General features: G+C 39.6%; 1 protein-coding gene across 3 annotated transcripts in view; it reads right to left on the bottom strand.

Moving 5' to 3' along the window:
- Positions 1-25,233, bottom strand: part of Ryk (receptor like tyrosine kinase) — a 76,193-nt gene that overhangs the window by 6,117 nt on the left and 44,843 nt on the right. For 2 of the 3 annotated variants that reach the window (XM_050139593.1, XM_050139595.1), the window contains exons 7-13: positions 23,647-23,747; positions 19,246-19,380; positions 17,211-17,297; positions 14,182-14,251; positions 7,561-7,693; positions 6,288-6,397; positions 5,974-6,133 (exon numbers count right to left, since the gene is read on the bottom strand). In XM_050139593.1, coding sequence (XP_049995550.1) covers positions 5,974-6,133; positions 6,288-6,397; positions 7,561-7,693; positions 14,182-14,251; positions 17,211-17,297; positions 19,246-19,380; positions 23,647-23,747 — 796 coding nt within the window. The remainder of the gene's footprint in view (positions 1-5,973; positions 6,134-6,287; positions 6,398-7,560; positions 7,694-14,181; positions 14,252-17,210; positions 17,298-19,245; positions 19,381-23,646; positions 23,748-25,233) is intronic. The other variant, XM_050139594.1, reaches the window with a different exon arrangement.

Genomic DNA, 25,233 nt, shown 5'->3' with positions numbered 1-25,233 from the left:
CATGAACCTGTTAGTACTTGGATGCGAGAAAAGGGTCCTTATTCCAACAAATGTTCATTTTACACACCTACAAAGTGTGCATTTTACACATGCATGGTGAAAACTGTTCAGCAACCTCTAAAAATGATAGTGAGTACAATTCTGACACCCCACCTCCTAAGTTGGGCATGGTGGGTGGAACACACCTTTAACCCCAGCACCTGGGGGACAGAAGCAGGGGGAGCCCTAAATTTAAGGTCAGCCTGGTCTACAGGGCAAATTCCCAAGAATAGCCAGGCCTACACAGAGCAACTCTGCCTAGGAAAATAAAATTAAAAAAAAAAAATGAGACCTCCCCTCCCCCCACAGAGGTAAATGAACTCAGCCTGTGTTCATAGAGTTGTTGGCATTTTCTACCCCAACATTAGAATGTAACATTTAACAATCTTTAAGAATTTAAAGCAATATTCAATGCCCCAAACTGAAAGGCAGAATTTTCACACTAATAGGCGATCATAGTCACAGGAAAAGACGTAACTTTTAGTTCCAATTATTCAAGGCAAAAGACACTTAGAGGAGGTATCTGTGCATGAGAGAATCTGTGCATGAGATGAATCTAAGAATTTAAAAGAGAAAAATCTGAACATTTTTAAGAGTTAGCCATTTTAAATGCAATCAAGGGACATTCTTATAATGCTGTGCTAAGCCCAACCAAAAAGAATTTTAAATAAGACAAAAATATAATACTTAAACCCTGGTAGCACATGCCTGCAATCCTAGCACTTAGGAGGCTGAAGCCAGATTTCATGTTCAAGACCAGCCTGAGCTGTAAGAGTGAAAACCTTGTCAAAACAGGGGTTGGTATTATGAGTTTAGAAAATTCTGTCAAGATGTCCATTACTGGACTCATAGTAATTAAAACAAAATAAAGCTAGACCATTTGAGGAATCACATGGAAACCTACCATAATAGAAGTTTCTTAAAATATATACATATATGAAAGACAGGCAGATCTCTGAGTTCGAGGCCTGCCTGCTCTACAAAGCGAGTTCCAGGACAGCCTCCAAAGCTACAGAGAAAGAAGCACTATCTCGAAAAACCATTTAAAAAAATAAATTAAAAATATTAAACTAAAATTAATAAAAATTAAATTAAACCATTAAAACACACACACACACACACACACACACACACACACACAAGAAATCTAAATGGAGTCACCAAATGATGGAAGAGAGAATGCCCCAACTAGACATCTTTCACCATCAAGTGAAACTTCCAGTAACAGGAAAGAGTTACATCCCCAATCAACTCATGCTATTGCCAGGGTTACTGGTTGCTCTTCACAAATTGATAAGGTCTTATCACTGAAGACAACACCTACATTAACTCTCTGAACACTGGTGCCTAAGAGTCTTCACTCCTACTGACTAGTGTTTACGGCACACTACCGAAAAGAAAGGTAAAACCACCAACCCATTCACAAACCCTGAAATCTACGATGGTTACTGCCTGCTTGATGCGCTGGTGCCAGAGAGGCACAAACGCTGTGGAGTAGCCGACCACTCTCTGACTGGATTTAAGACCCACTCCATGGCATAGAACCCACGCCTGACCCTGGGTGGGCGATCAAGAACCTGAGATTAGATTGACCACAATCCTACAAGAAAACCAAATACTATTGTTATGCTAAAGGAATATAGTGATAAAATGACCCCTAATGACATTCTACCTGTCCCATAGATCAGTGTCTTGCCTAGCCATCACAAGTGCAGCTTTCTCCAGCAATAGATGGGATTACTACAGAGAACCACAGCTGGACAAAGTGTAGACAGCGAGGCTCTGGAATTCTTAGTCCTATCTCCCCTCAGAGCTCTAGGAACTATACAGAAAAGGCAGCACAAAGATTATGCGATCAGAGAGGACAGACAACAGCAAGGAAACAGTGTCTTCCAGACACAAGGGCTGACATACATATGAACTCATAAGAATGTGGTAGATGCACAGGTCCAAGACAGATGGAGTTCCAGGACTGAGAGGCGAAAGTGGATATCCCTAACCCAGAAGGTATTTCTAATTGATAACTGTTTACAAAGGAAAAAATTCCGTTCTCTCCAATGGATCTCATTGGGTATGTAAACAGTTAAGGGCAGGCCCCATGTTCAGCAGCAGAAGGCCAACACAAAACAAACTCACTGATATTTTTGGTCTCATGTTGCTTTGATTAGGCTTTTTAAATAAAATCTTACTGGTCTTTTGTATAATTTGTATATTATGATTTCTGATTTTGTATTTTTATGAGTTTTGTTTTGTGTGTATGTCTCTGCATGTGTTCTTATGCTTTTTCTTTGTTTTATTTGCTACAATTCAGTCTGTCTGTTTATAATTGCTGTTTGTTTTCTAAGAGAGAGGAAGAAGGCATGGAGTTGGATGAGTGGGGAGGATCTGGGAGACAAAGGGAGAAGAGAAACCTCACTCAGATATACTGTATATGAAAAACCTGTTTTCAATAAAAAGTGAAAAAAATTAAATAATAAAAAATAAGGCTGTCAAAAATAGAAACGAAGTATTTGGTATAACGGCAATCTGAATCTGACAGGTTCTTACACAAATATGAATGCTCACAAGTTTTATAAAATATCATGACTGCAAAGATAAGTGATTATAAGCATGATTTTGAGAATTTTTTAAAGTATGATGTTCCAGTAGCCCAGAGCAGTTTCATTCAGTAATTCAGCACTCATACATTATATTCTAGTTAATAAAATACGTGTCTGAACAGTGCCTGAGGAGGCACCATCTGTACTGTTTAGACTTGCATTATATTAACTAGAGTCCCATTCCTTCTGCTTATCTGTACCGTCTAGACATGCATGACATTAACTCGGATCCCACTCACCCAGTTTATTTTTGCTCTAGGAGCCTAGAAAGTATGTGATCATAAGTGTGATTTTAAAATAGCTTTGCTGAGGCTGGAGAGATGGCTCAGCAGCTGAGATGCTCTTCTAGAGGACCCAGGTTCAATTCCCAGCACCCACATGGCAGCTCACAACTGTCCTAAGTCCAGTTCCAGGGAATCCAGACATACATGCAAGCAAAATACCCACAAACATAAAATAATTTGTTAATTAATTATATTATGGAATAACTACACAGAAACAAATCAACTAAGCAATTCATATTGAAGCACTATTGGACATCAAGCAATTCACATTAGGGTTCTAGACATCTTACATGCTCTTCTGAAACATTCTTTAACGTTTATTCTTCTCTTATTCAATATGACCTGACTATAGTTTCCCTTCCCTCCACTCCTCCCAGTCCCTGCCTCCATACCCCTCTCTCCCCCAGATCAATTCCTCTTCTGTGTCCCTTTAAAAAAAAAAAGGGAGGGGGGAGCAGGTCTCCCAGGGATATCCACCAAACATGGTCTAGTAAAATACAGTAAGACTAAGCACAAACCCTCATATCATAGCTGGATGCGGTGTATCATGAGGAAAAGGGTCCCAAGCCCAGACTAAAGAGTCAGAGACACCCCTCCCCCTCTCCCACTGCTAGTCCCACAAGAACACCAGGCCACACAACCATAAGGTATATGCGGAGGACCTAGCTCAGACCCATGCAGGGGCTGTGCTTGCCACTTCAGTTTCTGAGAGCCCCTATAGCCCCTGCTTAGTTGATTCTGTGGCCATGTTGTTCTCTTGGTGTCCTTGACACCTCAGGTTCCTACAATCTTTCCTCCCTCTTCTGAAATATTATCTATCAATATTCCTTTTACCAAGAAAAAAAAATACTATTTCCCAGTCTCCTGAAGTCTACTTTAAAATAACACAAAATACTTACAAATTATCATCTAGGAAGTGACTCCTTTTTCCTGCCCATCAAATAGCTTTTGAGTTTCCAAAACTACGATTTCAGTCAAGGCATAGATGCTACTGATTTCACTGAAACTCTAGCTTGTGAACATTAATGCTACAAAAAGAAGCTGTTTCGTGACAAGAAGCTCTGGAGAGAGCCCAGACCTGGTTCTCTGCTGTCTTATAAGCTGAATCCCTAACACTCTGCATTTATCTCCCCCCCCCCACCTGCCACCTTCTTTCCAGCATGCCTCGGGCTTCTCTAAGCAACATAAAGCAGGTTCCTTTTGGAGTCAGCCCAGCAGTTCCTCCTGGAGTCAGGTAACACCCATTCTTATAATCATGTGTGCTTATTCTACACATTTCATATGTCAGGGTTGGGTTTTTTGTTTTTGTTTTTCGAGAATAGTTAATTTAAAAATAAGTAAAAGATGACTTTGACTATATATATATTTTGAAAACCTTAATTAACAGGATAAGTTTTTAAGAACTCAGGAAATTATTCATTCACATCAAGTGAACAAATCAAGACATAGTACACAAAAGGAGAAATACACCAAACAGCATCCAGTTTACGAAAGAGGAGAAAGAAATCAATTAAATCATAATTAATGAGAGGTTTTTCTCTATCAAATCATTCTGTTTCCAAAGACTGTAAACTGTAGTTATTTCCAATAAGGAAGTCAGATCATTTCAATTACGGAGAACAGTGAACTGAATGGTAGCCCTAAAGATCCATTCCTAACCCTAAATCCCTTTCTGGAAAACAATGTAACCGAGACCTTGAAAGGAGCTTATTCTGGACTGTGCAGGGATGAATGCAGTTACCAAAGTCTTGTCAGAGAGGAGCAGAGTTCTGAAAAGCATCCAATCTATGAGTGTGCAACACAGATGGAGCCACAAACCAAGCACTGCCACCAGATGTCTCTGGAAAGATCACGGCCCTGCCAACATCTTTAATTCAGTCTCTAGAACCTTCTGTGAGAGAATAAATCTACTGTTTTAAATTACTGAGGTTGTAGTAATTTGTTATAGCAGCCAGCAAAAATTAATACACCGAGTATATGACAGAGTTTACACTAATCAATGTAAATAATAAACCAGTAAAACTGGTGTCAGTAATACACTATTAAAACAGAAATTTGTAACGCATACAAACTGAAATTAAAAAGTTAACTCTGAATAATAAATAAAATAAACTGGTATACAAAACACAGTAAGCCCAGTTCTTCAATGCTGAAATATTAGATCAAATCCCAATTAATTTTACAAGAACTGTAGTATTATAGAATGATGATTTAGGGAACCTTAAAGCAAAAGTTCTTACCAAATTTCTAAATATACAGCTACAATATATAACAGACAAGAGATAGAAAAACACATTAGTTTTTCATTCTTTTTTTCTTTTTGTTCTCTGTGTAGCCCTGGCTGCCCTGGAACTTGCTTTGTAGACCAGACTGACCTCGAACTCAGAGATCTGCCTGCCTGCTGAATGCTGGAATTAAAGGTGTGCACCACCACACATGGCTCAGTTATTCATGTTTCTTGAGATAAGTCACTATGTACCCTAGGTGGGCCTGGAACTCATGATCCCCCCATCTTTGCCTTTCAAGGGCTGGGATTACAGGCATGTGCCACCATGCCTGGCCCAGTTATGATCTAAACTGGAATAAAAAGTCAAGCACTGAGAAAACTATTACAACAGAGGAGTACATGTGGCTCCCGAAACTGCCTCACTAAACAGAAGGGCCCTAATGTGTGATCGGGATGAGGAGACGGAGTAACTGAAACATAGTCAGGATGACAGATGAGAGACTGTTCAGCTGGGAAGAGACCATTTTCAGAAAGCAATGTCTTCTGTACTTTAGTAACTACATGGTCATCTGAGACTTGTATGAGGGAGATAATAAGCTGATCAACTCTCTGAACCTCAGTGTCCTACTCTAACACTGGACACCAGTGCTCGCCACAGGGAGAGCACAGCACCAGCCCAGGATCTAGGACAGTTTCTGTGTTGTAAGAGGGTCAAAGGGGAGCTAACTATACATGCTCTCTAGTGAAAACACCAAGGACTAGCAGCAAGGTTTTAAAATGACAAAATGACTGCATGCTGTTGACACCTGGGCTCCGTACTTACCACGTCACTAGCGCTGGAGAACTCATTGTTAACCAGGCTTTCCAGAGCCATCCATCTCACTGGTCTGTTCTCATTGTCCCCTAGACAGTGGTAGTCCATGGGAAATAAGTCTCTGGAAAGGGCATTGTCTGTGATTTTCACTTGAAGAGTGTCGTCGATGCTGAGAAGTAAAAACACAAACATGGCAGGCATCAGGGTGTCAAGAAGACCAACATTACCCATAAACAGTCTGAGTCCCACAACGACTCCCAAGAGAACCCCAAATCCAGGAAGCACTACCCAGCTAGTGAAAGTAGCAAGCCCTTGACACCTACACACAATTCCTAGCAGCCAGGTCTTTATGGATTACTTCCCTTCTTGCCAGGTAGCTCATTCCACAGGCAATCTGAATAGCCATATGTACCAAGTCTTGCTGGGAAATTGCCTGTCATAACAGAAAAAAAAAAATGACATTTGCTGACAGTACAAAGGTGGTTTGGGACCTGACTACATGAGTCCATAGTCCAGCCCTAAAACACTTTCTTACATTGAGTTTTTTTAACCTATTTCTCAAGCAAGATGTGCTCTAGGAGTACTGTGTACTGCTCATCTATTACAACAGCCCGTTCTGTAACAGGATTTTCCATCTGTATGACTTCATCTACGTGATGTATCTCATCTGCTGCATCTCTCTAAAATCAGCATTACGGAACAGCTTCTCAGCGACTCCTGCTCAATGACCATGGAATCTCTGAAGCAGCATGTCAAAAGGGTGTGCAGCAATGATCTGCTCTTTCCTTTGTAGTAGTAGGTTTTATCGGATTACCCCTAGGGTCCTTCCACTAAACAAGTCCATAGCTCTCTCTGCTGACATGTTCCTAGATGCACAGCAGCACTGCAGGCTGGGGAAGGAAGTTCTCCCCCTGGTGATACTCATGGGCCAGAGCCTCCGACTACATGGTTCAAACCACAGCTTTATCCTTTTAGCTTAAACAACATATCATATACATTAAGCCAAATACTCAGGGCAGATCTGAGTCCATTTTTCTTATTAACTACAATAGGTATGCTATTATAAATCTTAAAACCAACTTAATAAAACCACAAAATATAGTCGAGGGCAAAACACCAAGCAGACTCTCTTACCACTACCATAACATGTCTGGACTCTGCTCAGATGTCCCAGCAGAGGACATGGGTAGTGACAAGACAGAAACTCTGAACTGATGGCACCTTACAGCACAAGGGCCTCCCACAATCCAGGCCTCTCACCATCGCCACTGTTGGCACACCACGGTCACACAGACTTTCCTGGAAAGGAAACCTGGACACACGTCTTCAGAAGCTATCCTGCAAAGGACTGAGATGCTGTCACCAGGCATCGGAGGTGACTATGAATGAACACACAGTGAACAAAGCAAAACAGCAGCGGCCAAGTGTGCTCCAGGGGAACCATGAGTCATCCTTATTTTCCTCTAAATAAACAGATTATAAATAATGCCTGATTCACTCTGAGGTTCTTTGCAAGTCTTTAAAACACACGTGTGGTTATTAACATCTACTTCAAAAGACATCAGAAACCACTGGTATCTGGGGAAATTTTCTCACCTGTGGATTATTGGCTTCTACTAATTTGCACTGCCGTAGAAACAACTTAAGATTCCCCCAGTTCATGTATGGCAGTATCACCATGGGCTTTTCCCCTTCTTCTATGCACACATGAGTAATAGGAAGAAGGTTTCTGTAAAATAATAAGAAATTGGGAAAATACAAATGAAATCTAAAACTTTATGAGTTTATCTTAAATTAAAATAAAGATAATCTAAAGCAAAACAAAATCCCAAAAACATCTAAAAAGATAATCATTACAACTTTTATTTACAAATGTTCTCCTTTTTGAACCATGTGTTAACAGTCTCTGTATATATGAGCCTTCTTTGCAGGATAAAAATTACTAACACGGAATGGATCCCTTTATACTAGATTTTCTGAAGATACTCTAGGCACGCTAAGTCTCCACTCCAAAGGATAATCACAGACAGCTGAAAGCAGTTTGGCCCGAGTACATCATGATGCAATCCCACTAGTTTCATCATCACACTTAAAAATAAAAAGGCCTACACTAAACTGGATAAAAATATGGTCATCCAAAAAGTCTTTTAACTAATTCTTACTGTCACAAAAGTAAAATGCTTATGGTCACATAGAATTTGGAGTTCAATTTTTAAAAGTAAAATTCACTATCAGGATGAAAGATGGGGGAGGAGAGAGTGTCTGTGCACCTTGGCCTTAGTTTTCAAACTTGTCACGTGGATTTCACCAACTGCAAACAGTTTTATGTGCAAAATACACCAAGTGTTTGGTGAACAATCTTATCTACTTTACCTTTTGTCACACACACATGCACACACCATTCTCTGTGGAATGACACCCAAGCTGATGTATGAAAATAATTTTTCCCTAAGATTGTAACTATTGAAGTAATCATCTCCACTTTACTAAGCCAGAAGTAATCACAGACTCAACTTCTATATTCAATGTATCATGTCCTGTGCTATTACAATATTTAATACCTATTTGAAACACATATAACAATGATCTAAAAGCAATCCTATTTCTTAGTAAATTCTGTTTCTAAGGATGGTTTCATAAAGAATTAAATATCAAACATAAAAAGCTACAATACCAAGATCAATAGTGAAAAGTCACAAACAACGTAAATGCCCAAGAATAATGAAATAACACATTACGGCTGAATGATCACAAAGAAACTTAAGAAAACATGAGAGGAGCTTAAAGAACATGAGACACAAACCACACATTCACAGGACAGTCACAAAGACAGAGGAAAAACTGCAAAAATATATCAAGGAGTTGTCTCTCTGACTTGTAAGACTACAGTTAGTTTCTGCTTTGCCTTTCTTTATGTCCTAAAAACGTCCCCATTGAGCAGAACTGTAAGAGGCATCGGTCTCTAAGAGGCACTGAACCCTCCAGGGTTTCTGCTTGTACTACTGGTAGCCAGGCCAGGGAGAAAGGTTAGGGAATCTACGGACAAAGATCAAGTATAAGGACAAGAAAATGCAGATATCATGAGATTCCATGATGAGGAAACTATCAACTGATAGTTTCAACCAAACACATTTAGTTAGGGTGTGGCCACATAAAGCCCAGGTAGAAAAACCTGGGGATGTAGGTGTGCGCTCTCTTGGCACAGTGTCCGTCAGACATATAGGACATGCAATAGTCATCTATGTTTGTCATATTTATATTTGGGCTAATCAGGTTCTTTAGATACATAGAGATTATATTCAGTATAGATAGTCTTCAACCTCTTCAAAGAGCTGTAAAAAAACGGCCTTTAATCTAATTTAGAGATCTGAGGTAATGAGACACAATCACTCTTGGCAACACCGATCTATTCCCGAGAGAATGTTAAACACCAAAGACACTCCACCTGGAGCCTTTCTTCTTGGCAGAGCTGGCCTTTGGGCAAAGAAATGCCCATACCTCAACCACTGACAAGAGATACTGAGTATCCATAAATGGATAAAATAGGACTGTCATATCCTGCCAAGACAGGGTAAGATAGTTTTAAAAAGTTTCTTGCCTTTAAAAATGGTGTGTCAGTTACGTCAGGCCTTAGCTAAAGATGGTTGCTTCAACATTACAAATGAGACTTTGGGTGATTGCCCAGGTAGTCAGTTGTCTCCGTCATTTGTTGCACAATTTGAAAGTTTCTCGATTGCACTTCCTGTTTACTCAAGTAATATTACTTCCTTTCTCAGATCTTTGATGGAGTTAAAGATTAGATAATTATAGTTACCTTCCTCATGATCTAGCCAACCTTAATTTCAATACATTATTTAGACTCCTTAAAATAAAATATTTAATAAAACTTTTGTCATGTGTTCCTTGCTTAATACTGTTTACTGTTTATAATTTTATATTTGGTATCTATTCCTATTGTATACAGTTGTATTGGGTTGGAGTCGATCTTGTTTAGACAAAAGGGGGAAATGATAGGGGAACTACCTACCAACTGACAGTTTCAACCAATCACATTTAGTTAGGGTGTGGCCACCTAGAGCCCAGGTAGAAAAACCTGGGGATGTAGGTGCGCGCAGGTGCTCGCTCTCTCCGTGCAGTGCCTGCCGGACCTCCCATTCTTGTAGTGTGAGTTTCCCCTTTTCAACTATTAAAATATTACAGTGATTCTTGAGCTGGTCTGGTACAATCCCACACTCCATAATCTCCCCTGGGCTGCTGGACATATCCTCCCAGTTAAAAAAGGAGAACCCAGGAAGAACTGCAGAGCCACATGCACCCCTAGCAACCTCCATGCACACAACAACTCACAACTCACTTTGAATCAGCCAAGGCAAACCCTGACTTCAGAATGGGCAGGTGAACTGGCCCCTTCTTTAGCCCTAAAGGATTATCTCTGCTCTGTCCCTCATGACTGAAATAGTTCAGCAGAATTAATGGCATTTTGTCCAGATACAACAAAAACAATAAATGAAATCAAAACTTTTATTCTATAACCCCAGGATTAAAAATCCTCTGGTATCAGTGGTTAAGAACACTGGCTGCTCTTGTAGAGGGACCAGGTTTCATTCCTAGCACCCATATGGTGGCTCACAACTGTCTTTACCTCCAGTCTCAGGAGATCTGATGCCCTCCTCTGTCCCCCTCAGGTACTGCATACACGTGGTACACAGATATACATATATGCAAGACACTGATGTACATAAAGTAAAAGGGGGAAAAGAAAACAACTCTGGAAGCAGTAATAAGCTTTATGGAAATGTTTTCAAGAACAAATGACAGCCCTTTACTCTGTTCATTTTACAAAGGAAAACAGGACAAAGAGAAAGGTCTGAGACATCTCAGAATGGGATAGATGGGTGTAAAGGAGGTGTGTGTGGAAAGAAGGTAGAGGGGGGGGGGTTGTAGGGCTGGGAACAACTTCTCCACTTGCAGCCTTAAAGCTGTGTGTCATTCAGCACTAACAAGTGTCATCATCAGGCATTCTGGCCAATGGGGACTGCAAGCCACAAGAAATGGCTTAGGGATTCTCTGACATGAAGTAAGGGAAGCAGATTATTTTTTATTTATGAGTATTTACTCATGATAAAAACTTATGCTTACAAGTTCCAGTGGAAAAATAAAAACCAAAAATTTCAAGACGCTTTAAAATGCATCAGTGCCTCTCTACCCTTCATCACAGAACGTTAAAACAGAAAGCAAACTTTCTGAATTACGCACCACAACCAGTTCAAACAGTGAAATCTGCAAACAGGTAACAGTTCTTGCCAAGCACACTGAGTCTGCACAAAAAATTCTATAGTACTGATCTAAGATTACTGTTTCATTTTTATTCTGCATCTAGCACCAAAACGGGAAGTTAATGAATCTTTAAATCAAAGAGAGAAAGAGAGCCATGAATGCCTGTCTAAGAAGAAAGAAGTGTGGTGAGATGAAGTGCTACAGGGAATGCTGCACACAAACAATTTTATCCCTACAACTGGAGCCACACAAGACAACAACGAGCTCTGACCAAGCTATAACCTGCCTACAAGTCTCCCTCTCATCCAGCATCAAATGTTTCACGTCAGTATCACTCAGCTCCATTCTGTGGGGTGTCAAGGGACTGCTAATCCATCATGGTGGGATCCTGATACACCAAGCAGTCCACAGCTCCATGAAGGAATGCTGCAGATGCCTGCCTGGGTTGCTTAACCAAAGAATGCTTAGGGCTACAGTGGATCTAAAACAACTTCTTAAGGAAAACCTGCCTTAGCCTGCATTTATCCCTGCCACATGCTTTTGTGCTGGTGGGTGCGCATTTCACTGGGCAGAGAAATGGCTAGGAGAAGTCCTAGCACAGTAGACTTGAGGGAAACACAGCTGGCGCACCCTCCGCGTGTCAATCAAGACTCACTCAGCACTGTCAGAAAGGACAGTCCAAATGTGCCAAGGAAACGAAAACACATATGGGGGCTGTTTGTTTGTTTGTGCTATTGTTTTATTTTGTTTGACAAATAAAACTGTTTTTTTTTAAAGCACATATAACCTAAAAGGGGAGAGGGGACTGTCCATCCGTTCCCCACAAGTGAGGACTTCAGCTCCTGGGGCTGAACCTGGCCAATGAAAGGCAACATTCTTGAGTCGTGGAGCTCAACTCTTTTGTGGCACACTCTACTATTCCACAATACTGAATTCAACTTTTTCCAAAGCCTATTTTTTTTCTTCAGTGAAATATTTAGAAATGAGTATTTACTTTTATATCAGTCAATATCTACATTATATAATAAACCAAATGTGACATGTCTTAGAATCTAAAACTAAAAAACTTTTTAAAATTCCTACCCTAAACAAAGTATTTCTTTTCTTTTCCATCTGTTACTAAGATTTACTGGACTTTAAGGTTGCCTTTGTTTCAACTAACCAGAAGTTAAGAATTATATTGCTTAAAAAAAAAAAGATTTACTTATTTATTATGTATATAGTGTTCTGTCTGCGTGTATACTTGCACACCAGAAGAAAGCATCAGATCTCATTACAGATGGTTGTGAGCCGCCATGTGGTTGCTGGGAATTGAACTTAGGACCTCTTGAAGAACACTCAATGCTCTTAACCTCTAAGCCATCTCTCCAGCCCAGAATTATGATGTGTTTAATCCCAGCCCAAACAGTTGTCTTTCTGCTAACAAAATGCCAAAAGTCTGTCTCATTTTCATTATCAGTCTTATTTTTATGTGGCTGTCATCTTCTTAGGCCCTCAAAAGCCAAAGTAAAAACAAAATGAAAAGAAGAAAGTTCTGTGTTTTTTATTTTTTATCAGAGCTCAAGTAACTGCTCAAGTCCACTGAAATGGAAGCATGGTGCCCTCTGCATACATCACTTCCTGTTCCCAGAAGTCCATAGACCCTTTCGACATGTAGTCATGGTTCATTTTCTGGACATATGAAATTCCCATTAGTCATACAAACTAAGGTGAGTCTACATAGTATTTGTGTGTGGTGCATGTACATGTATGTACATGTTTGAGCATGTGCGTAGAGGTCAGTGGTCAACATCACGCGCCTTCCTTAGCTGCTCTCCATCACGGTCTCTCACTGACCTGGAGCACATTGGTCAGTGAGCTCCAGATATGTACTTGTCTGTACCCCAAGAACTCTGGGTAACAGATGTACACCACCTCTGAGATCTCTAATCGGTGCTTTGCCAACTGAGCTTGGTGGCACATGTCTTTAATCCCAGCACTTAGGAAACAGAGGCAATCGGGTCTTGGTAAGTTTGATGACATCTTGGTCTACAAAGCAAGTCCCAGGATAGTCAGGGCTGTATAGAAACCCTGCCTCAAAAACAAAAACAAAAAACAACAACAACTTTGCCATGATGTTGATGCTGTTGTCCCTGGTGATTCTTGATCTAGAATTTTCCCTACAAGTACCTTTTGTGAAATCATACTACAATTCTAAGAGATGTAAGAGATGAATTAAATAAAATGTGGTATAGCCATTCCGTAAACCACTAAGTAGCCTTTTAAAATGAGACAGGGATTTATAGCTCCCAACATGAAAACATAGAAAGTTTTTTATTAGAATAAGAAATGCATTAATTTTATTAAAGATAACGCTATCCTTTTTAAATGTATACTGGAAACACACTAACATGTTGAGATATCGAACATATTATAAAATATCTCTACAGACAAATATATAGATGCTGTTTCTAGATATACAGACCTCTACCACAGACACACACAGACACGGTCACATACACACACACACACACACACATTTGAGTGCACACTCAGCAAACATGACAGACCATCAATCTCACTATATCTAAGAGTACTTGAAGTATTTTTGTCAATGGTGTTCTATACATTTGAAATTTTCATTGCAATCACTTTGCGATGTATGCATCACTTTGTCATATTTTTAAGGGGAGACAAGTGCATAAATACGCACAGACTATTTCATAAAGCTTAGTTGTATCCATTTATTATTTATGTGGCTTACATACTGTCCTCTATCTTCTTTGTGCTTCACTATCTTCAAATAGTATTCAATGAACATGCATTTACCATCATAGTCAGAAAAAAAAAGGCAAAAAACAGAAACCAAGCTATTGCAAAAGTTTTCAATTCAGAACCAGACATAACGTTCTTAAATAATAAAAGGAAATGAGCTGTGCTTGATGCGGCCTTTGCTCTCACCTGTGATGGAGACCGCGAAGCTTACAGCTCTCAGTCAGCATCATCGTCACCTGAACTTCGGACGCTTGATCTGTATAAAGAAGAGACACAGCCTTGAATGACACTGTATTCAGGGCATTAACATTTTATCAGCAAATACCTTTTACTCCAAGGTAAATTTTCATTGTAAGTTATGAGTAAATCAAGAGATACAGCCTAAAGTTCCATTGCTGAATAGGTCAGCTTTCTCAAAAACTCCACAGATGACAGAAACTAAGAAAGGTTCCATAAGCCAAAGAGAAGAGGCAGCAGCAGATTGGAAAAGACACAAGACACACAGAGGGCTCATCCACTCGTCATAAAGATGCCATACAACTACTAGGGAAATACTGAAGCACAGATGGAGCCCAGCAAGATTATAAAAAGACTCTGGTTCCCACTACTAAGTGAAGATACCCAAACTGAACTAGGAGAGGCCACTTCCCATCAGACTAACACAGACAAATATTCAGTTGTCTGCCGGTCTGAGCAAGGATGTATGCAGACAGACTAATCGGCAGGCTTGTGGAGGTGGGTGGGAGAAGCCACACTAACTAACATGAGAATACACTTGCACTTGTATCATCACCAAATGTAGATCCATCAAGAGCCACATCGGCTCCCTGGAGTGTCTACAGAGATAGGTCTCCATGCACCGACAGTGGAAGTCATTAATTTAAAGATACATTAAATTTCAGAAGCAAAGTACAAAGGTCTGTGTGATCACTAAAAACAAAATTTCTTGGAAAAAAAAAATACCCAGGAGCATGTTTTTCCCTGACTCAAGGAAAGAGTCAAAACTCTTATGCTGGTTCCCTGGGATGAGATCACTTAGATTTTGCACCTCTCTGTACTATTTCAACTTTCTGAACTTACGAAGTCTTCTACTATGTAGCCTAGGATGGCCTCCAACTCTTGATCCTCCTGCATCAGCCTCCTACGCTCTACGACGACAGGCATGCTGCACTAACTCTATTTGTGGCTTTAGTACAGGTGACACACGGACTCAGTCTTTGAAAAGTGACACTGGACATCCATTAGCTCTCTGTATACAATTCTTAAACTTTAAAAAAATCCAAATTTTTCCCATAAAAAATGTGTTCTCTAAAACGAAACCCAAAAACCCAGAATTTATTCTTTGTAAACTACTATTTATCCAGCATGTGATAAGACGAAATAAAGCACACGACCCTGCGGGAAGTCTGCTGGCAGTATACAACACACACTGTTAACCAAAAACCACCAGGCTAAAGGATAAACTCAGTAGGGGCGTCTCCCGCTGTGCTTCCCTCAGCCCAACACCAGCCCTGACTGGAAGCTGAGGGCCCACTGTGTTCTCCGTTTCCCTCCAATTAGGGAGAGCACAGGAGTGAGAGGGAGGCCTAGCCATGACAACAGCTCTGGCTCAGAAGGCAAGCTTATCACAGAGTTACAGGATCTGTGCTGTGTTTTCTTATCATTATTATTTCCTGTTCAACCCTAAATCAAACTAATTTTGTGTGGAAAACTCTTTTGTTAATTCAGGATTCATTATGATCCACAGAGCATTTATAAATCCAAAAAATATCAGCATTAAAATAAAATATGTCCTTTAAAAAATAAGAAAACAAAAAGCCATTTTCTTTACTAAACTTGTGGCTCAAACCTCATATTTATAAAGAATAAAATATAAAAAGAGTCATGGACACCATCCTTCAAAACTAGTTAGAAAGCCCACTACAATCTAACAAAATATTAGATGTTTGGGGATCTAAGGGGAGTTGGTAAACAAAAACTAAATAAAATAGCAATTTAAGCCATTTATCTAGAAAAGGTAAGGGGAGTGTGAAGGGTTTTAATTATTTGCAGCTGCCTTAACTGGGCAATTTTGCTAAATTACAGGCAATAAATTCCAAGTGTTTTACTTAGACTAGTAAAACCCAAATTTTTAGAAATAATATACATAAGTCTTCCACCTTCCCATGTATGCCTTTAAGTAAATTTAGAAACAGTTATTATCATTTAACTTTGTAAATCTCAAAAAAAAAATGAGTATAAGTAAATTCCCCTCAATCTCTGCAAAGTGCTTAATTTCTTTTTCAGAAATTAGACTTACTGGTTGGGGAGAAGGCTTGGTCTGTGAAGCACCTGCTTCATGAAAGCACGGGGCACAAGGTTGATGGTGATGGTGATGTAAAAAACCAGCACTGTTGAGCATGCCCAGGTGGGCCCTGGAGCTCGTTAGCCAGTCTGCCCAGCCTAACTGGAAAGCCTGGGTCACAGAGAGACACCTGTCCCCAAAACAAGGTGGACTGGGCTAGAGAGACAAAAAGTTCTGGCAGCCGCATGGTGGCTCACACCATCTGTCCCAGGGGATCCAACATACTCCTTGGGGTCTGGGGTATGGTAAAAACACATACACGCAGGCAAAATACTCATATACATAAAATAAAATATTTAGAAAAGAAACAAAGCGAGAAAACCAAGGTGTATAGCACTTGATTAAAGAAACCTAAAGTTGACCCCTGGTACACTTGCTCACCCACAGGGGTGGGGTTAGGGAGTGGCAATGGGGGCAGGGATTGTGTCAGGCAGGCATTCCCTAGGATACTATACTGCATATAACAGAACAAGATGGAGAGGAAATGAAAGATAAACTGCATATATCTAAGGTACTGGGGATCTGAGGACATTTAACTGTTTTCTTTGTAATGTCTGTATTGAAAAATAATGGCAATATTTTCTTAGGTGGGATAAAGGATGGTATGAGAAAGTTTTACAGGACAAACCCAAAATTAGATACAGCAACAGTCAAGTTAAGAACATGCAATTTAACTACAGTTAAAATCATATCTAATGTTTAGTAAGTTAGAAAACAATTTTCTATACCTGAGGAGAAAAACTTAATCCTCAAAAGTGAGCCTCTGAGTTACACTAATTCCAAAGGTCACACAGAGACAGAGACAAAGCTTTACTAGACTGAGTCATCTACACGCAAACTATTATGAAAACAGCAAGTAAGAAAACCCTACCTTTAACTGTTTTTACAAATGTTTGCTTTTCTTTATTTGGATCTTTTTCATCTACTAAAATCCCATGGAAAATACGCCCAAAAGTACCTAAAAGAAAAAATAACAGTTAACGAGGCCATGTGATCATCTGTCCTCACATCACAAAGCTTTCTGCCAATGTCACCCAACATGATGGATATGGCAGTCCTTATTCTCGCTCCAGTGTAAACTGGACCAAAGCAGCTAAAAGCCATTTGGGTCTACAAAGCAACTTGCTTTGAGAAATCCCATATCTAAACTAAGTATATGAGAATGTTTTTCTTAACTGCACAGATTTATTAGTAAAATATTTTTATTTTAATCCTCTTTTTTTTCTTGTTTCCTTTTTTGGGGAGAGGTTGTGAGTCAGTGTCTCTCTGCATAGCCCTGGCTGTCCTGGATTCAAAAGGCTTTCTAATGAGATGAAAAATTAATTGCATGTTATTCTTTCACATAAGACGGTTTTTATGTTCATCCTTCCGTAATTTTAAAGAAATGCCTGAAATACTTTACATTGTTGTGGACATTAAACACACCCTGGGCTTTAATGTCTGTCACATTATGTATGTGCTCAAGTTACTGGTGCCCGTGTGGAAGGTCCCACTGAGGCACAGAGACGGAGGAACGTGGATGCTGGAGGCAGGAAGGCATTGGAGAAACTTCATGCCTCTGCACTGTCAAAGGAGCTCCTCCGTGGTACACAGTGGTACAGACCAGCTGTTTCCTCTTCCCCATACCCAGTCCCTATAACTAACCGGGTGAACCCATACTAAAAGCACATGTGCACACAGATCACTTGACTACAGGTCATGGTGCATAACAGTTTATTCCCTCATACACTGTCTGGATTATCTAGACATCTCTTTAATTATGTCTAATCTGACAGATGAAAAGTGGCCCATAAACTATTGTTTGGTTTGTATTTATCAGAGTTGCAGTGAACCTGACCAATTTACAAAATTTTAGCCAGCCATGTTTTCTTTCCTGAAAGCAAAAGTTCTAATAAAAAAAAAAAATTACGGTTCCAAAAACATCAAGAAAAACACCTGATTCCAAATTTCCTCAAATTATGAGCAAGTAACCTTGCTCCATTCTGTTTGGGGTCCCAGAAAACTGTAAAGAAAACCACTAATTCTGTAGGAAGTGCTCTTCAGACTGCAGACAGCTCTGAAAGCCAGTTATTCTTAGAAAATGGACAGCTGCAGCAGCAGCACTCACACACTGGAAAGGGAGGGGTGACACCTGCTTCCACTGAGGGCCATTTCCTTTAAGGGACTTAGCTGAGGCTAGCTTCAGGGGTCCAGCAAACAGAATGGATTCATATGACCAAAAACATTCCACAGCAAACGGCGGCAGAGGAAACAAGTTATCTGCCACCTAACAACATTAATAGTTCAGGGCAGTTACTTTATTGTTAATTTTTGTCCTCCTCTTTCACCATCTCCTTAATCAAGACCCTAAAACTCAAAACAGAAAGCAAGGACCTGCAAGATGAGGTGGAAGAGTACTGGATGTCAAATACAAACTCTGTTAACTCTTTCACGTGCGTCCTTTCATATCAGCTCTCAGCTAGTCTGAGTGATCAAGGCCACTTTGTTGTTAATTCTACTGTTGTGGAAACTCATTCAGCCAATAATTTTCTGGGTGCCAGTCCATTAGGGTGTGGTCTGAGGTACTACATGGGGACTGATAACTCTAAGATGCTGTGTGGTTCCTTTATGGTCACACAGGGGCTGGAATCGGAGTCTAACCCCAAAGCCCATCCATCCACTTGATCACCCACAACCCATGAGAGTAAAAAAATTGAACCAAATATTTCAAATACACCTGCTGGGAACTGATCACTTTAAAAAAGAATAAATAATAAAACAAACACCTGTAGATAACAAATGCTAGTCTGTGTTTTATCACACTTCAAAATTAAGATGCTCATCAAAGCTGTTAGGGCGAACCGAGTGAAGTCTAAAGAAAAGGATAATGAAATCTTCAAATCTGAAAATTTAGAGAAAATAAGTACCTTCTTGAAGTACATCTTTCAGTGTTATCCGTTCCCTGGATATTGCTATATCCTTCACCTTGGCTTTGGCCTCCAAAAGGGTGACACTCCGCAAGTCGTTCTTCTCTATCCTCAAGGTAGGATAACCTGAGGAGCCAACAAAGCCAGACCAAGCAATATAAATACCCTACTGTGGCCCTGGAGTCAGCTGGTTATTTATGATCTCAGGACTGAGGGCACAGCAATGAATAATGCAACAACATAAAAGCAAACAATGTACACACAAACCAGGAAAGCTACTTATGAAGGACACATAAGATGTTTAAAAAACAAAAAGGAACTGGAGAGATAGCTCAGTAGTTAAGAGAATTGTCTGTTCTTCCAGAGGACCCAGGCTCAATCCCCACAAGGCAGCTTACAACTTTTTAACTCCAGGTCCAAGGGATCAGACACCCTCACACAGACATACATGCAAGAAGAAAAAAAAAATCAAAGCACACGAAATAAAAATAAATTAAAAAATATTAAGGAAAACATTGCCACCCACCACAATACTACCCCCAAATGTCTAAATAAAGTGAAAGAAAGAAAAGCTAAAAACATAATGACTACTTGAATGCCTTTAAGACAAACGACATCCTCTGATTTACAGACTTTAATCCCTCTTATGTAGTTTTCCTTCCAAATGATTTTCAATATAATCATGTAACAAAAGATCTTCTCAAAGGAAGAGATATCTGAAAAGGCATTATTTAATAACATACATCATCAATTCGATCACTTGCGTTTGTACTCCCACAGCCTAGCCTGGGGTTCAAATTTAAGTTCATTTAATTTCCACCCATTCTCAATACAATGACAACAAAAACAGAATTTACAGCCATAAACTAAAGTTCTCATGACAAGAAAATAATTAGGATAAAAGGAAGAACCACTATGGACAAACAGAAACTGAAATGGCATTTCTAATGACTTACTACCTTTGATAGATAGCAAAAAGAACGCAAGGAGGAGGGATGGGCAAGGCTAGAGGACGGGAAAGGAGGAAACCATGCGATGACATCTTAATTATTAAAAAAAATAAATGGGGAGCTGGAGAGATAGCTCAGAGGTTAAGAGCACTGACTGCTCTTCCAGAGGTCCTGAGTTCAATTCCCAGCAACCACATGGTGGCTCACAGCCATCTATAATGAGATCTGTTGCCCTCTTCTGGCATGTAAACATACATGGAAGGAATGTTGTATACATAATAAATAAATAAATCTTTAAAATAAATAAATAAATAGCTGATGGATGGAGCGTGATGAGCATCAGTGGCTGCCAAAGGACTATATGAAGGCACTAAAAAATTTCCTAACAGTTGTAGTCTGGCAAAGCCTGACGCAGTGATAAGCCATTTTCACATGTTTAATTCTACCTGAAGTTCTCTGAGTGTCTTGGATCTCTGCTATGTTCTATTCTGTTGCCTTGAAAAATTCTTGGCCAATATATCTGAAGTTTTGGGGTTTTTTTTTTCCTGCCCTCTTTTCTTTTCTTTTGGAGACAAGGTCTCACTAGAACTCATCATCTGCCTCAGCTTCCCAAATATAGGGGTATGAACCACTATGCCCCATTCCTTTTTTGTTATTAGCTACTATTTTCTTTTGAAAATAGTGAGGATCTCACTATGTAGAGCTGGTATTCCTGGCTGGTGTGGAACTATGTAGAGCTGGATGGCCTCAACTTTACAGAGATACACCTGCCTCTGCCTCCTGAGTGCTAGGATTTAAAATGTGCACCACCATGTCTGGCCTTCCTTTTTTAGTTATAAAACAAATGTATTTCTATTGGGCTTTTTTTTCTCTCTAAGAATTTCCTTCTTTTTTGCTTTTTTTTCTTTTTTCTTTCATCTACTGAGCTTTTTAAACAGTGTTTTATGATGGCTGGAGAGGAAGAGGTTAAATTCCCAGCACCTACATGGCAGAAACTGGTCCCAGGAGATCCAATGTCCTCTTTTGATCTCTGCAGGCACTTTACGCCCATGATCACATATACACATACAGGCAAAACACTCATACATATAAAATAAAAGTAAAGGTTAAAAAGTTTTAAGTGTTTTGTTTTCATCATCTATTAATAATGAATTATCTGGTTCTTTATGGTAATGTTCACAATTCAAAACAAAAATTAAAAATTTCATATTAATGATAAATTTTTAAGATGTAAATATACTTTTATTGTCTTTCTTAAAAAATTTATCATATATAGTAACTGAAGTATCTATTGATAAAGTCATATGTGCAGGCAAGAACAAGCCCTAATCAGCAAAACCTGGTGTGTAAACATTAAAACCAATGGCGTGTCTTTCTGTGCAGGTATGACATTCATATCTACCATGGCATTTTCATGAAGGGCTCTTTTTATTTCTTTCTTTCTAGAGAGTGACAGTAGGTGCTGCAATGATTTCTCTTAAGTTTCTTGTCATCCCCTCTTTCTTGACACAGTGAAAGAAATAAACTATGCAGAACTGGCCTCTCTGCTCCTTGGTGTATCATTTATCTTCTTCCTCTGCTCCTTTATTACATAATAACTACAGCCTTTATTAAATTCAGGCTAATTATTTTGGGTTGGAATATCATATCCACAGGTACAAAACATCTGTTTGCAGCATTTTTTCTACAGCTAAGTTTTATCAGTGGATTTGAAGAGGATTTGGGCTAGCTAATGGTAAAGCCTCCATTTTCCTTTGTTCTTAGGGTTTTCATCAATCTTTCATAAATCAAAGTATTTTGTTAAGGACTGTAAATCAAAGACTATTATTACATGCATATTTCATATCACACTGTATATAATAAATCTGTCAATTAATTATTTTTAAAAAAAGAATTGCTTTAGCTGGGTGGTGATGGTGCATGTCTTTAATCCCAGGACTTGGGAGGCAAGCAGATCTCTGAGTTTGAGGCCAGCCTGGTTTACAGAGCAAGTTCCAGGATAGTCAGGGCTACACAGAGAAACCTTATTTTATCTTGATACCTCCCCCAAAATTAAAATAAAATAAAATAAAATAAAAATACTCCCAAATACATAACACTGACGTGCATGAAAATAAAAATGGACCAGGAATGTTGGCCGCTATAAGGTCAATCAAAGCTATGTGCTAGAGTTCCAGGCTAGCCTGAGCTAAAAACCAGTTAGGCAACATTCATAAAAATTCTGTTAATAAGAAGGAAATTAAGGGGGCCTGGGGAAATGGCTCAGCAGTTAAGAGCACTAGTTGTTCTCTCAAAGGTCCTTAGTTCAATTCCTAGCAATCACATGATGGCTCACAACCATCTATATAGTGGGATCTGATGCCCTCTTCTGGCATAAAGTTGTACATGCAGACTGAGCACTTTGATTCACAAAAACAAATAACTCTTTGAAAGAATCTTTTTTTAAAAAGAAGGAAATTAAGGCTCAGGAGATGGCTCAGTAGCTAAGAGCACTCAATACTCTTCCACAGGACCCAAGTTCAATTCCCAGAACCCAAATCAAGTAGTTTTCACCAGCATTTGTGTGGACGTGTGCACACATGCATACACACACACATACACACACACACACACACACGTTTAAAAAAATTAAGAATCTAGGGGGGCTGGAGAGATGGCTCAGTGGTTAAGGGCATTGTCTGATCTTCCAAAGGTCCTGAGTTCAATTCCCGGCAACCACATGGTGGCTCACAGCCATCTGTAAAGAGGTCTGGTGCCCTCTTCTGGCCTGCAGACACGCACACAGACAGAATATTGTATACATAATAAATAAATAAATATTAAAAAAGAAAGAAATAGCAGCTTGGTTAGAATCAGGACTGTTTTAAAAAAAAGAAGCTAGGGATGTCACTCAGTGATAAAGCACTGTGGCATGTGTGAGGGCCCTTGGGTTTGATCCTAGCACAGTGGGGGGGGGGGGGACTTAAAATTCCATGTACATAACCAATGGTAACTAGCTTGTATTAAGATTTGAAAACAGCATAAAGGACTGGTGGACTGCTCCGTGACACGGAATATGGTCAGCATGCTGGAGACTCTGGGCTCAATCTCCAAGAGCAGGTGAATAAAACCAATTGCAAGTTCCTATGTGTTCCATGGAAATATTAACTCATTCCCTAAAACTACCTAAAAACCTTCAGTTTGGATTTGTAGAGAATTGATTTATTAGCTCTTTTAATATCATTAAAAAGCTCTTTTAATATCATTCCAAAGCAGAATTAGCTCTAACAATATTTATATTAAATACTCCAATTTTAAAATGTTTTATTCAATGTTCTAAGAAACGAAACTTGAAGATCAAACCAACTTTAGAACAAGTTAGATAATTCCACAAATACACTAACTATATTAGGGCCACTGACAGAGACCATACGAGATTTGAAAACAGCTGTAGAATTAAATTAACTCTTACTGGTGATGGGAGTTGCATTGTTGGGTGTGTCAGCTCTCAGATACTGAGTCGTCTGCGTGGATGGCTGAGACAGCCCTTGGGAACTACTGCTGGCGCTGATGCTGCAAATAATTTTAGAGAGAAAAATTTGGCAAGTGAATCTCAGTAAGAAATTTCTTTTGCATACGTATAAAATACATGTTACTTTACAACCTGCCTAGAATTCTCGTAGATAAATGCATTCATCCCTATCAGTATTTCATTCTGAACTCCTAAGCTACTTCACTATACATGGTTCAATTTAGTCTTTTATTTGTACCTTCAAAATGACCAAGCATGTCATCATAGCAAAACTGTTCAGAAATGTAGGTGGAAGTCCTCAGAGAGCAGTTCTGAACCTCACACAGGGTATGTCAAGGAACTATTGGCTCACCTCTCTAGAGAAGAGCCCATACCATTCAGCTGGACTGGCTTTCAGAAAAGAGAAACAAGTTCCTTTAAGAAGTGGCCCAAATCATATGGATTTGAGAGGAAGTGGTCACGGTCTACATCAGTGTGCCATGTGCAAGCGTAGGAAGCAGCATCATGTCTGACTCGTTTCCCCTCTTCACCTCCCCTCACCCCACTTCCTTGGAATTCACAGTTCTCATATCTCTAGTACTTGAAACCATACCCAAGTAAAAGGAGACCCTGAGGCAGTGGGTGCAAATCTTGTTAGTTAGATATCTGCAATTACTATAAATCAATGGCTCCCAAACCTTTTCTGTGGGTGATCTTGTCCCTGGTCACCCCTGGGTACATCCTGACCTTACTGCCTTATTTTAAGTTGGTAGCCGAGGGGAAGTAAACCAGAGAGACTCAGCATAGACAGAACCCCTGTAACTACAGAGGCAGTAAAGCCAACAAATTTCCTACGTATGAACAAAGTTTGGACTGACTGCTCTTTGTGCCTTATCACTGCATTCTCAAAACCTAGTGATTGCAATGAAACTCGTGATCAACTGCCATATGATCTAGAACACTTACACATGTACTTGTATTTTGTCAATTTCAAGAGTCACACACATGTGAAAACCATAAAGACATAAAATATCCACACAATGAGTGCTGTAAGCTCTATGTAGTCTGTTAGAGCTAATATAATTTTGAATTATTATATTGTGGTTAAAGTGAGATAGGGGTGTCCTCTGACAAATATTTGGAAAGCATCTGTATACACAGCCATCTTGCTGAGCACATCCTCCGTCTGAAATGCCTGTGTCTAACGGGATGCCCTCAGCACGCTGTCCCTGGACATGCTCACATTTCAGATTCCTATCTTCCTGTGAGCCTGCAGCCAGCTTTGTTTCCAAGCAACTTTGCTGAGGGGACTTTCAACCCAGAGAATCTAACAAAGATTTGTCAGGACATCATGTGGTTGGAGTTCTGGAAGTTATTAAGTAGTGATTTAGGTGAGTTTACATATGTAGTTGGTCATAAGCAAATGAAAAACATAAACCTTTAAATCATAATTGCCAGCACCACCAGCTGCACAGCTTAGGCAAACTATTCCATCCTTCTGGAGCCTCACACTCTCTGGGGACAGAAGGAACATAAAGCGACTCCCAA

Source organism: Alexandromys fortis, unplaced genomic scaffold (genome assembly GCF_014885135.2).
Source record: "Alexandromys fortis isolate MF-2015 unplaced genomic scaffold, M_Fortis_MF-2015_v1.1 scaffold_36, whole genome shotgun sequence".
Taxonomy (NCBI): domain Eukaryota; kingdom Metazoa; phylum Chordata; class Mammalia; order Rodentia; family Cricetidae; genus Alexandromys; species Alexandromys fortis.
The sequence above is the reverse complement of the archived record's forward strand: the minus strand, read 5'-3'. Positions and strand labels throughout refer to the sequence as shown.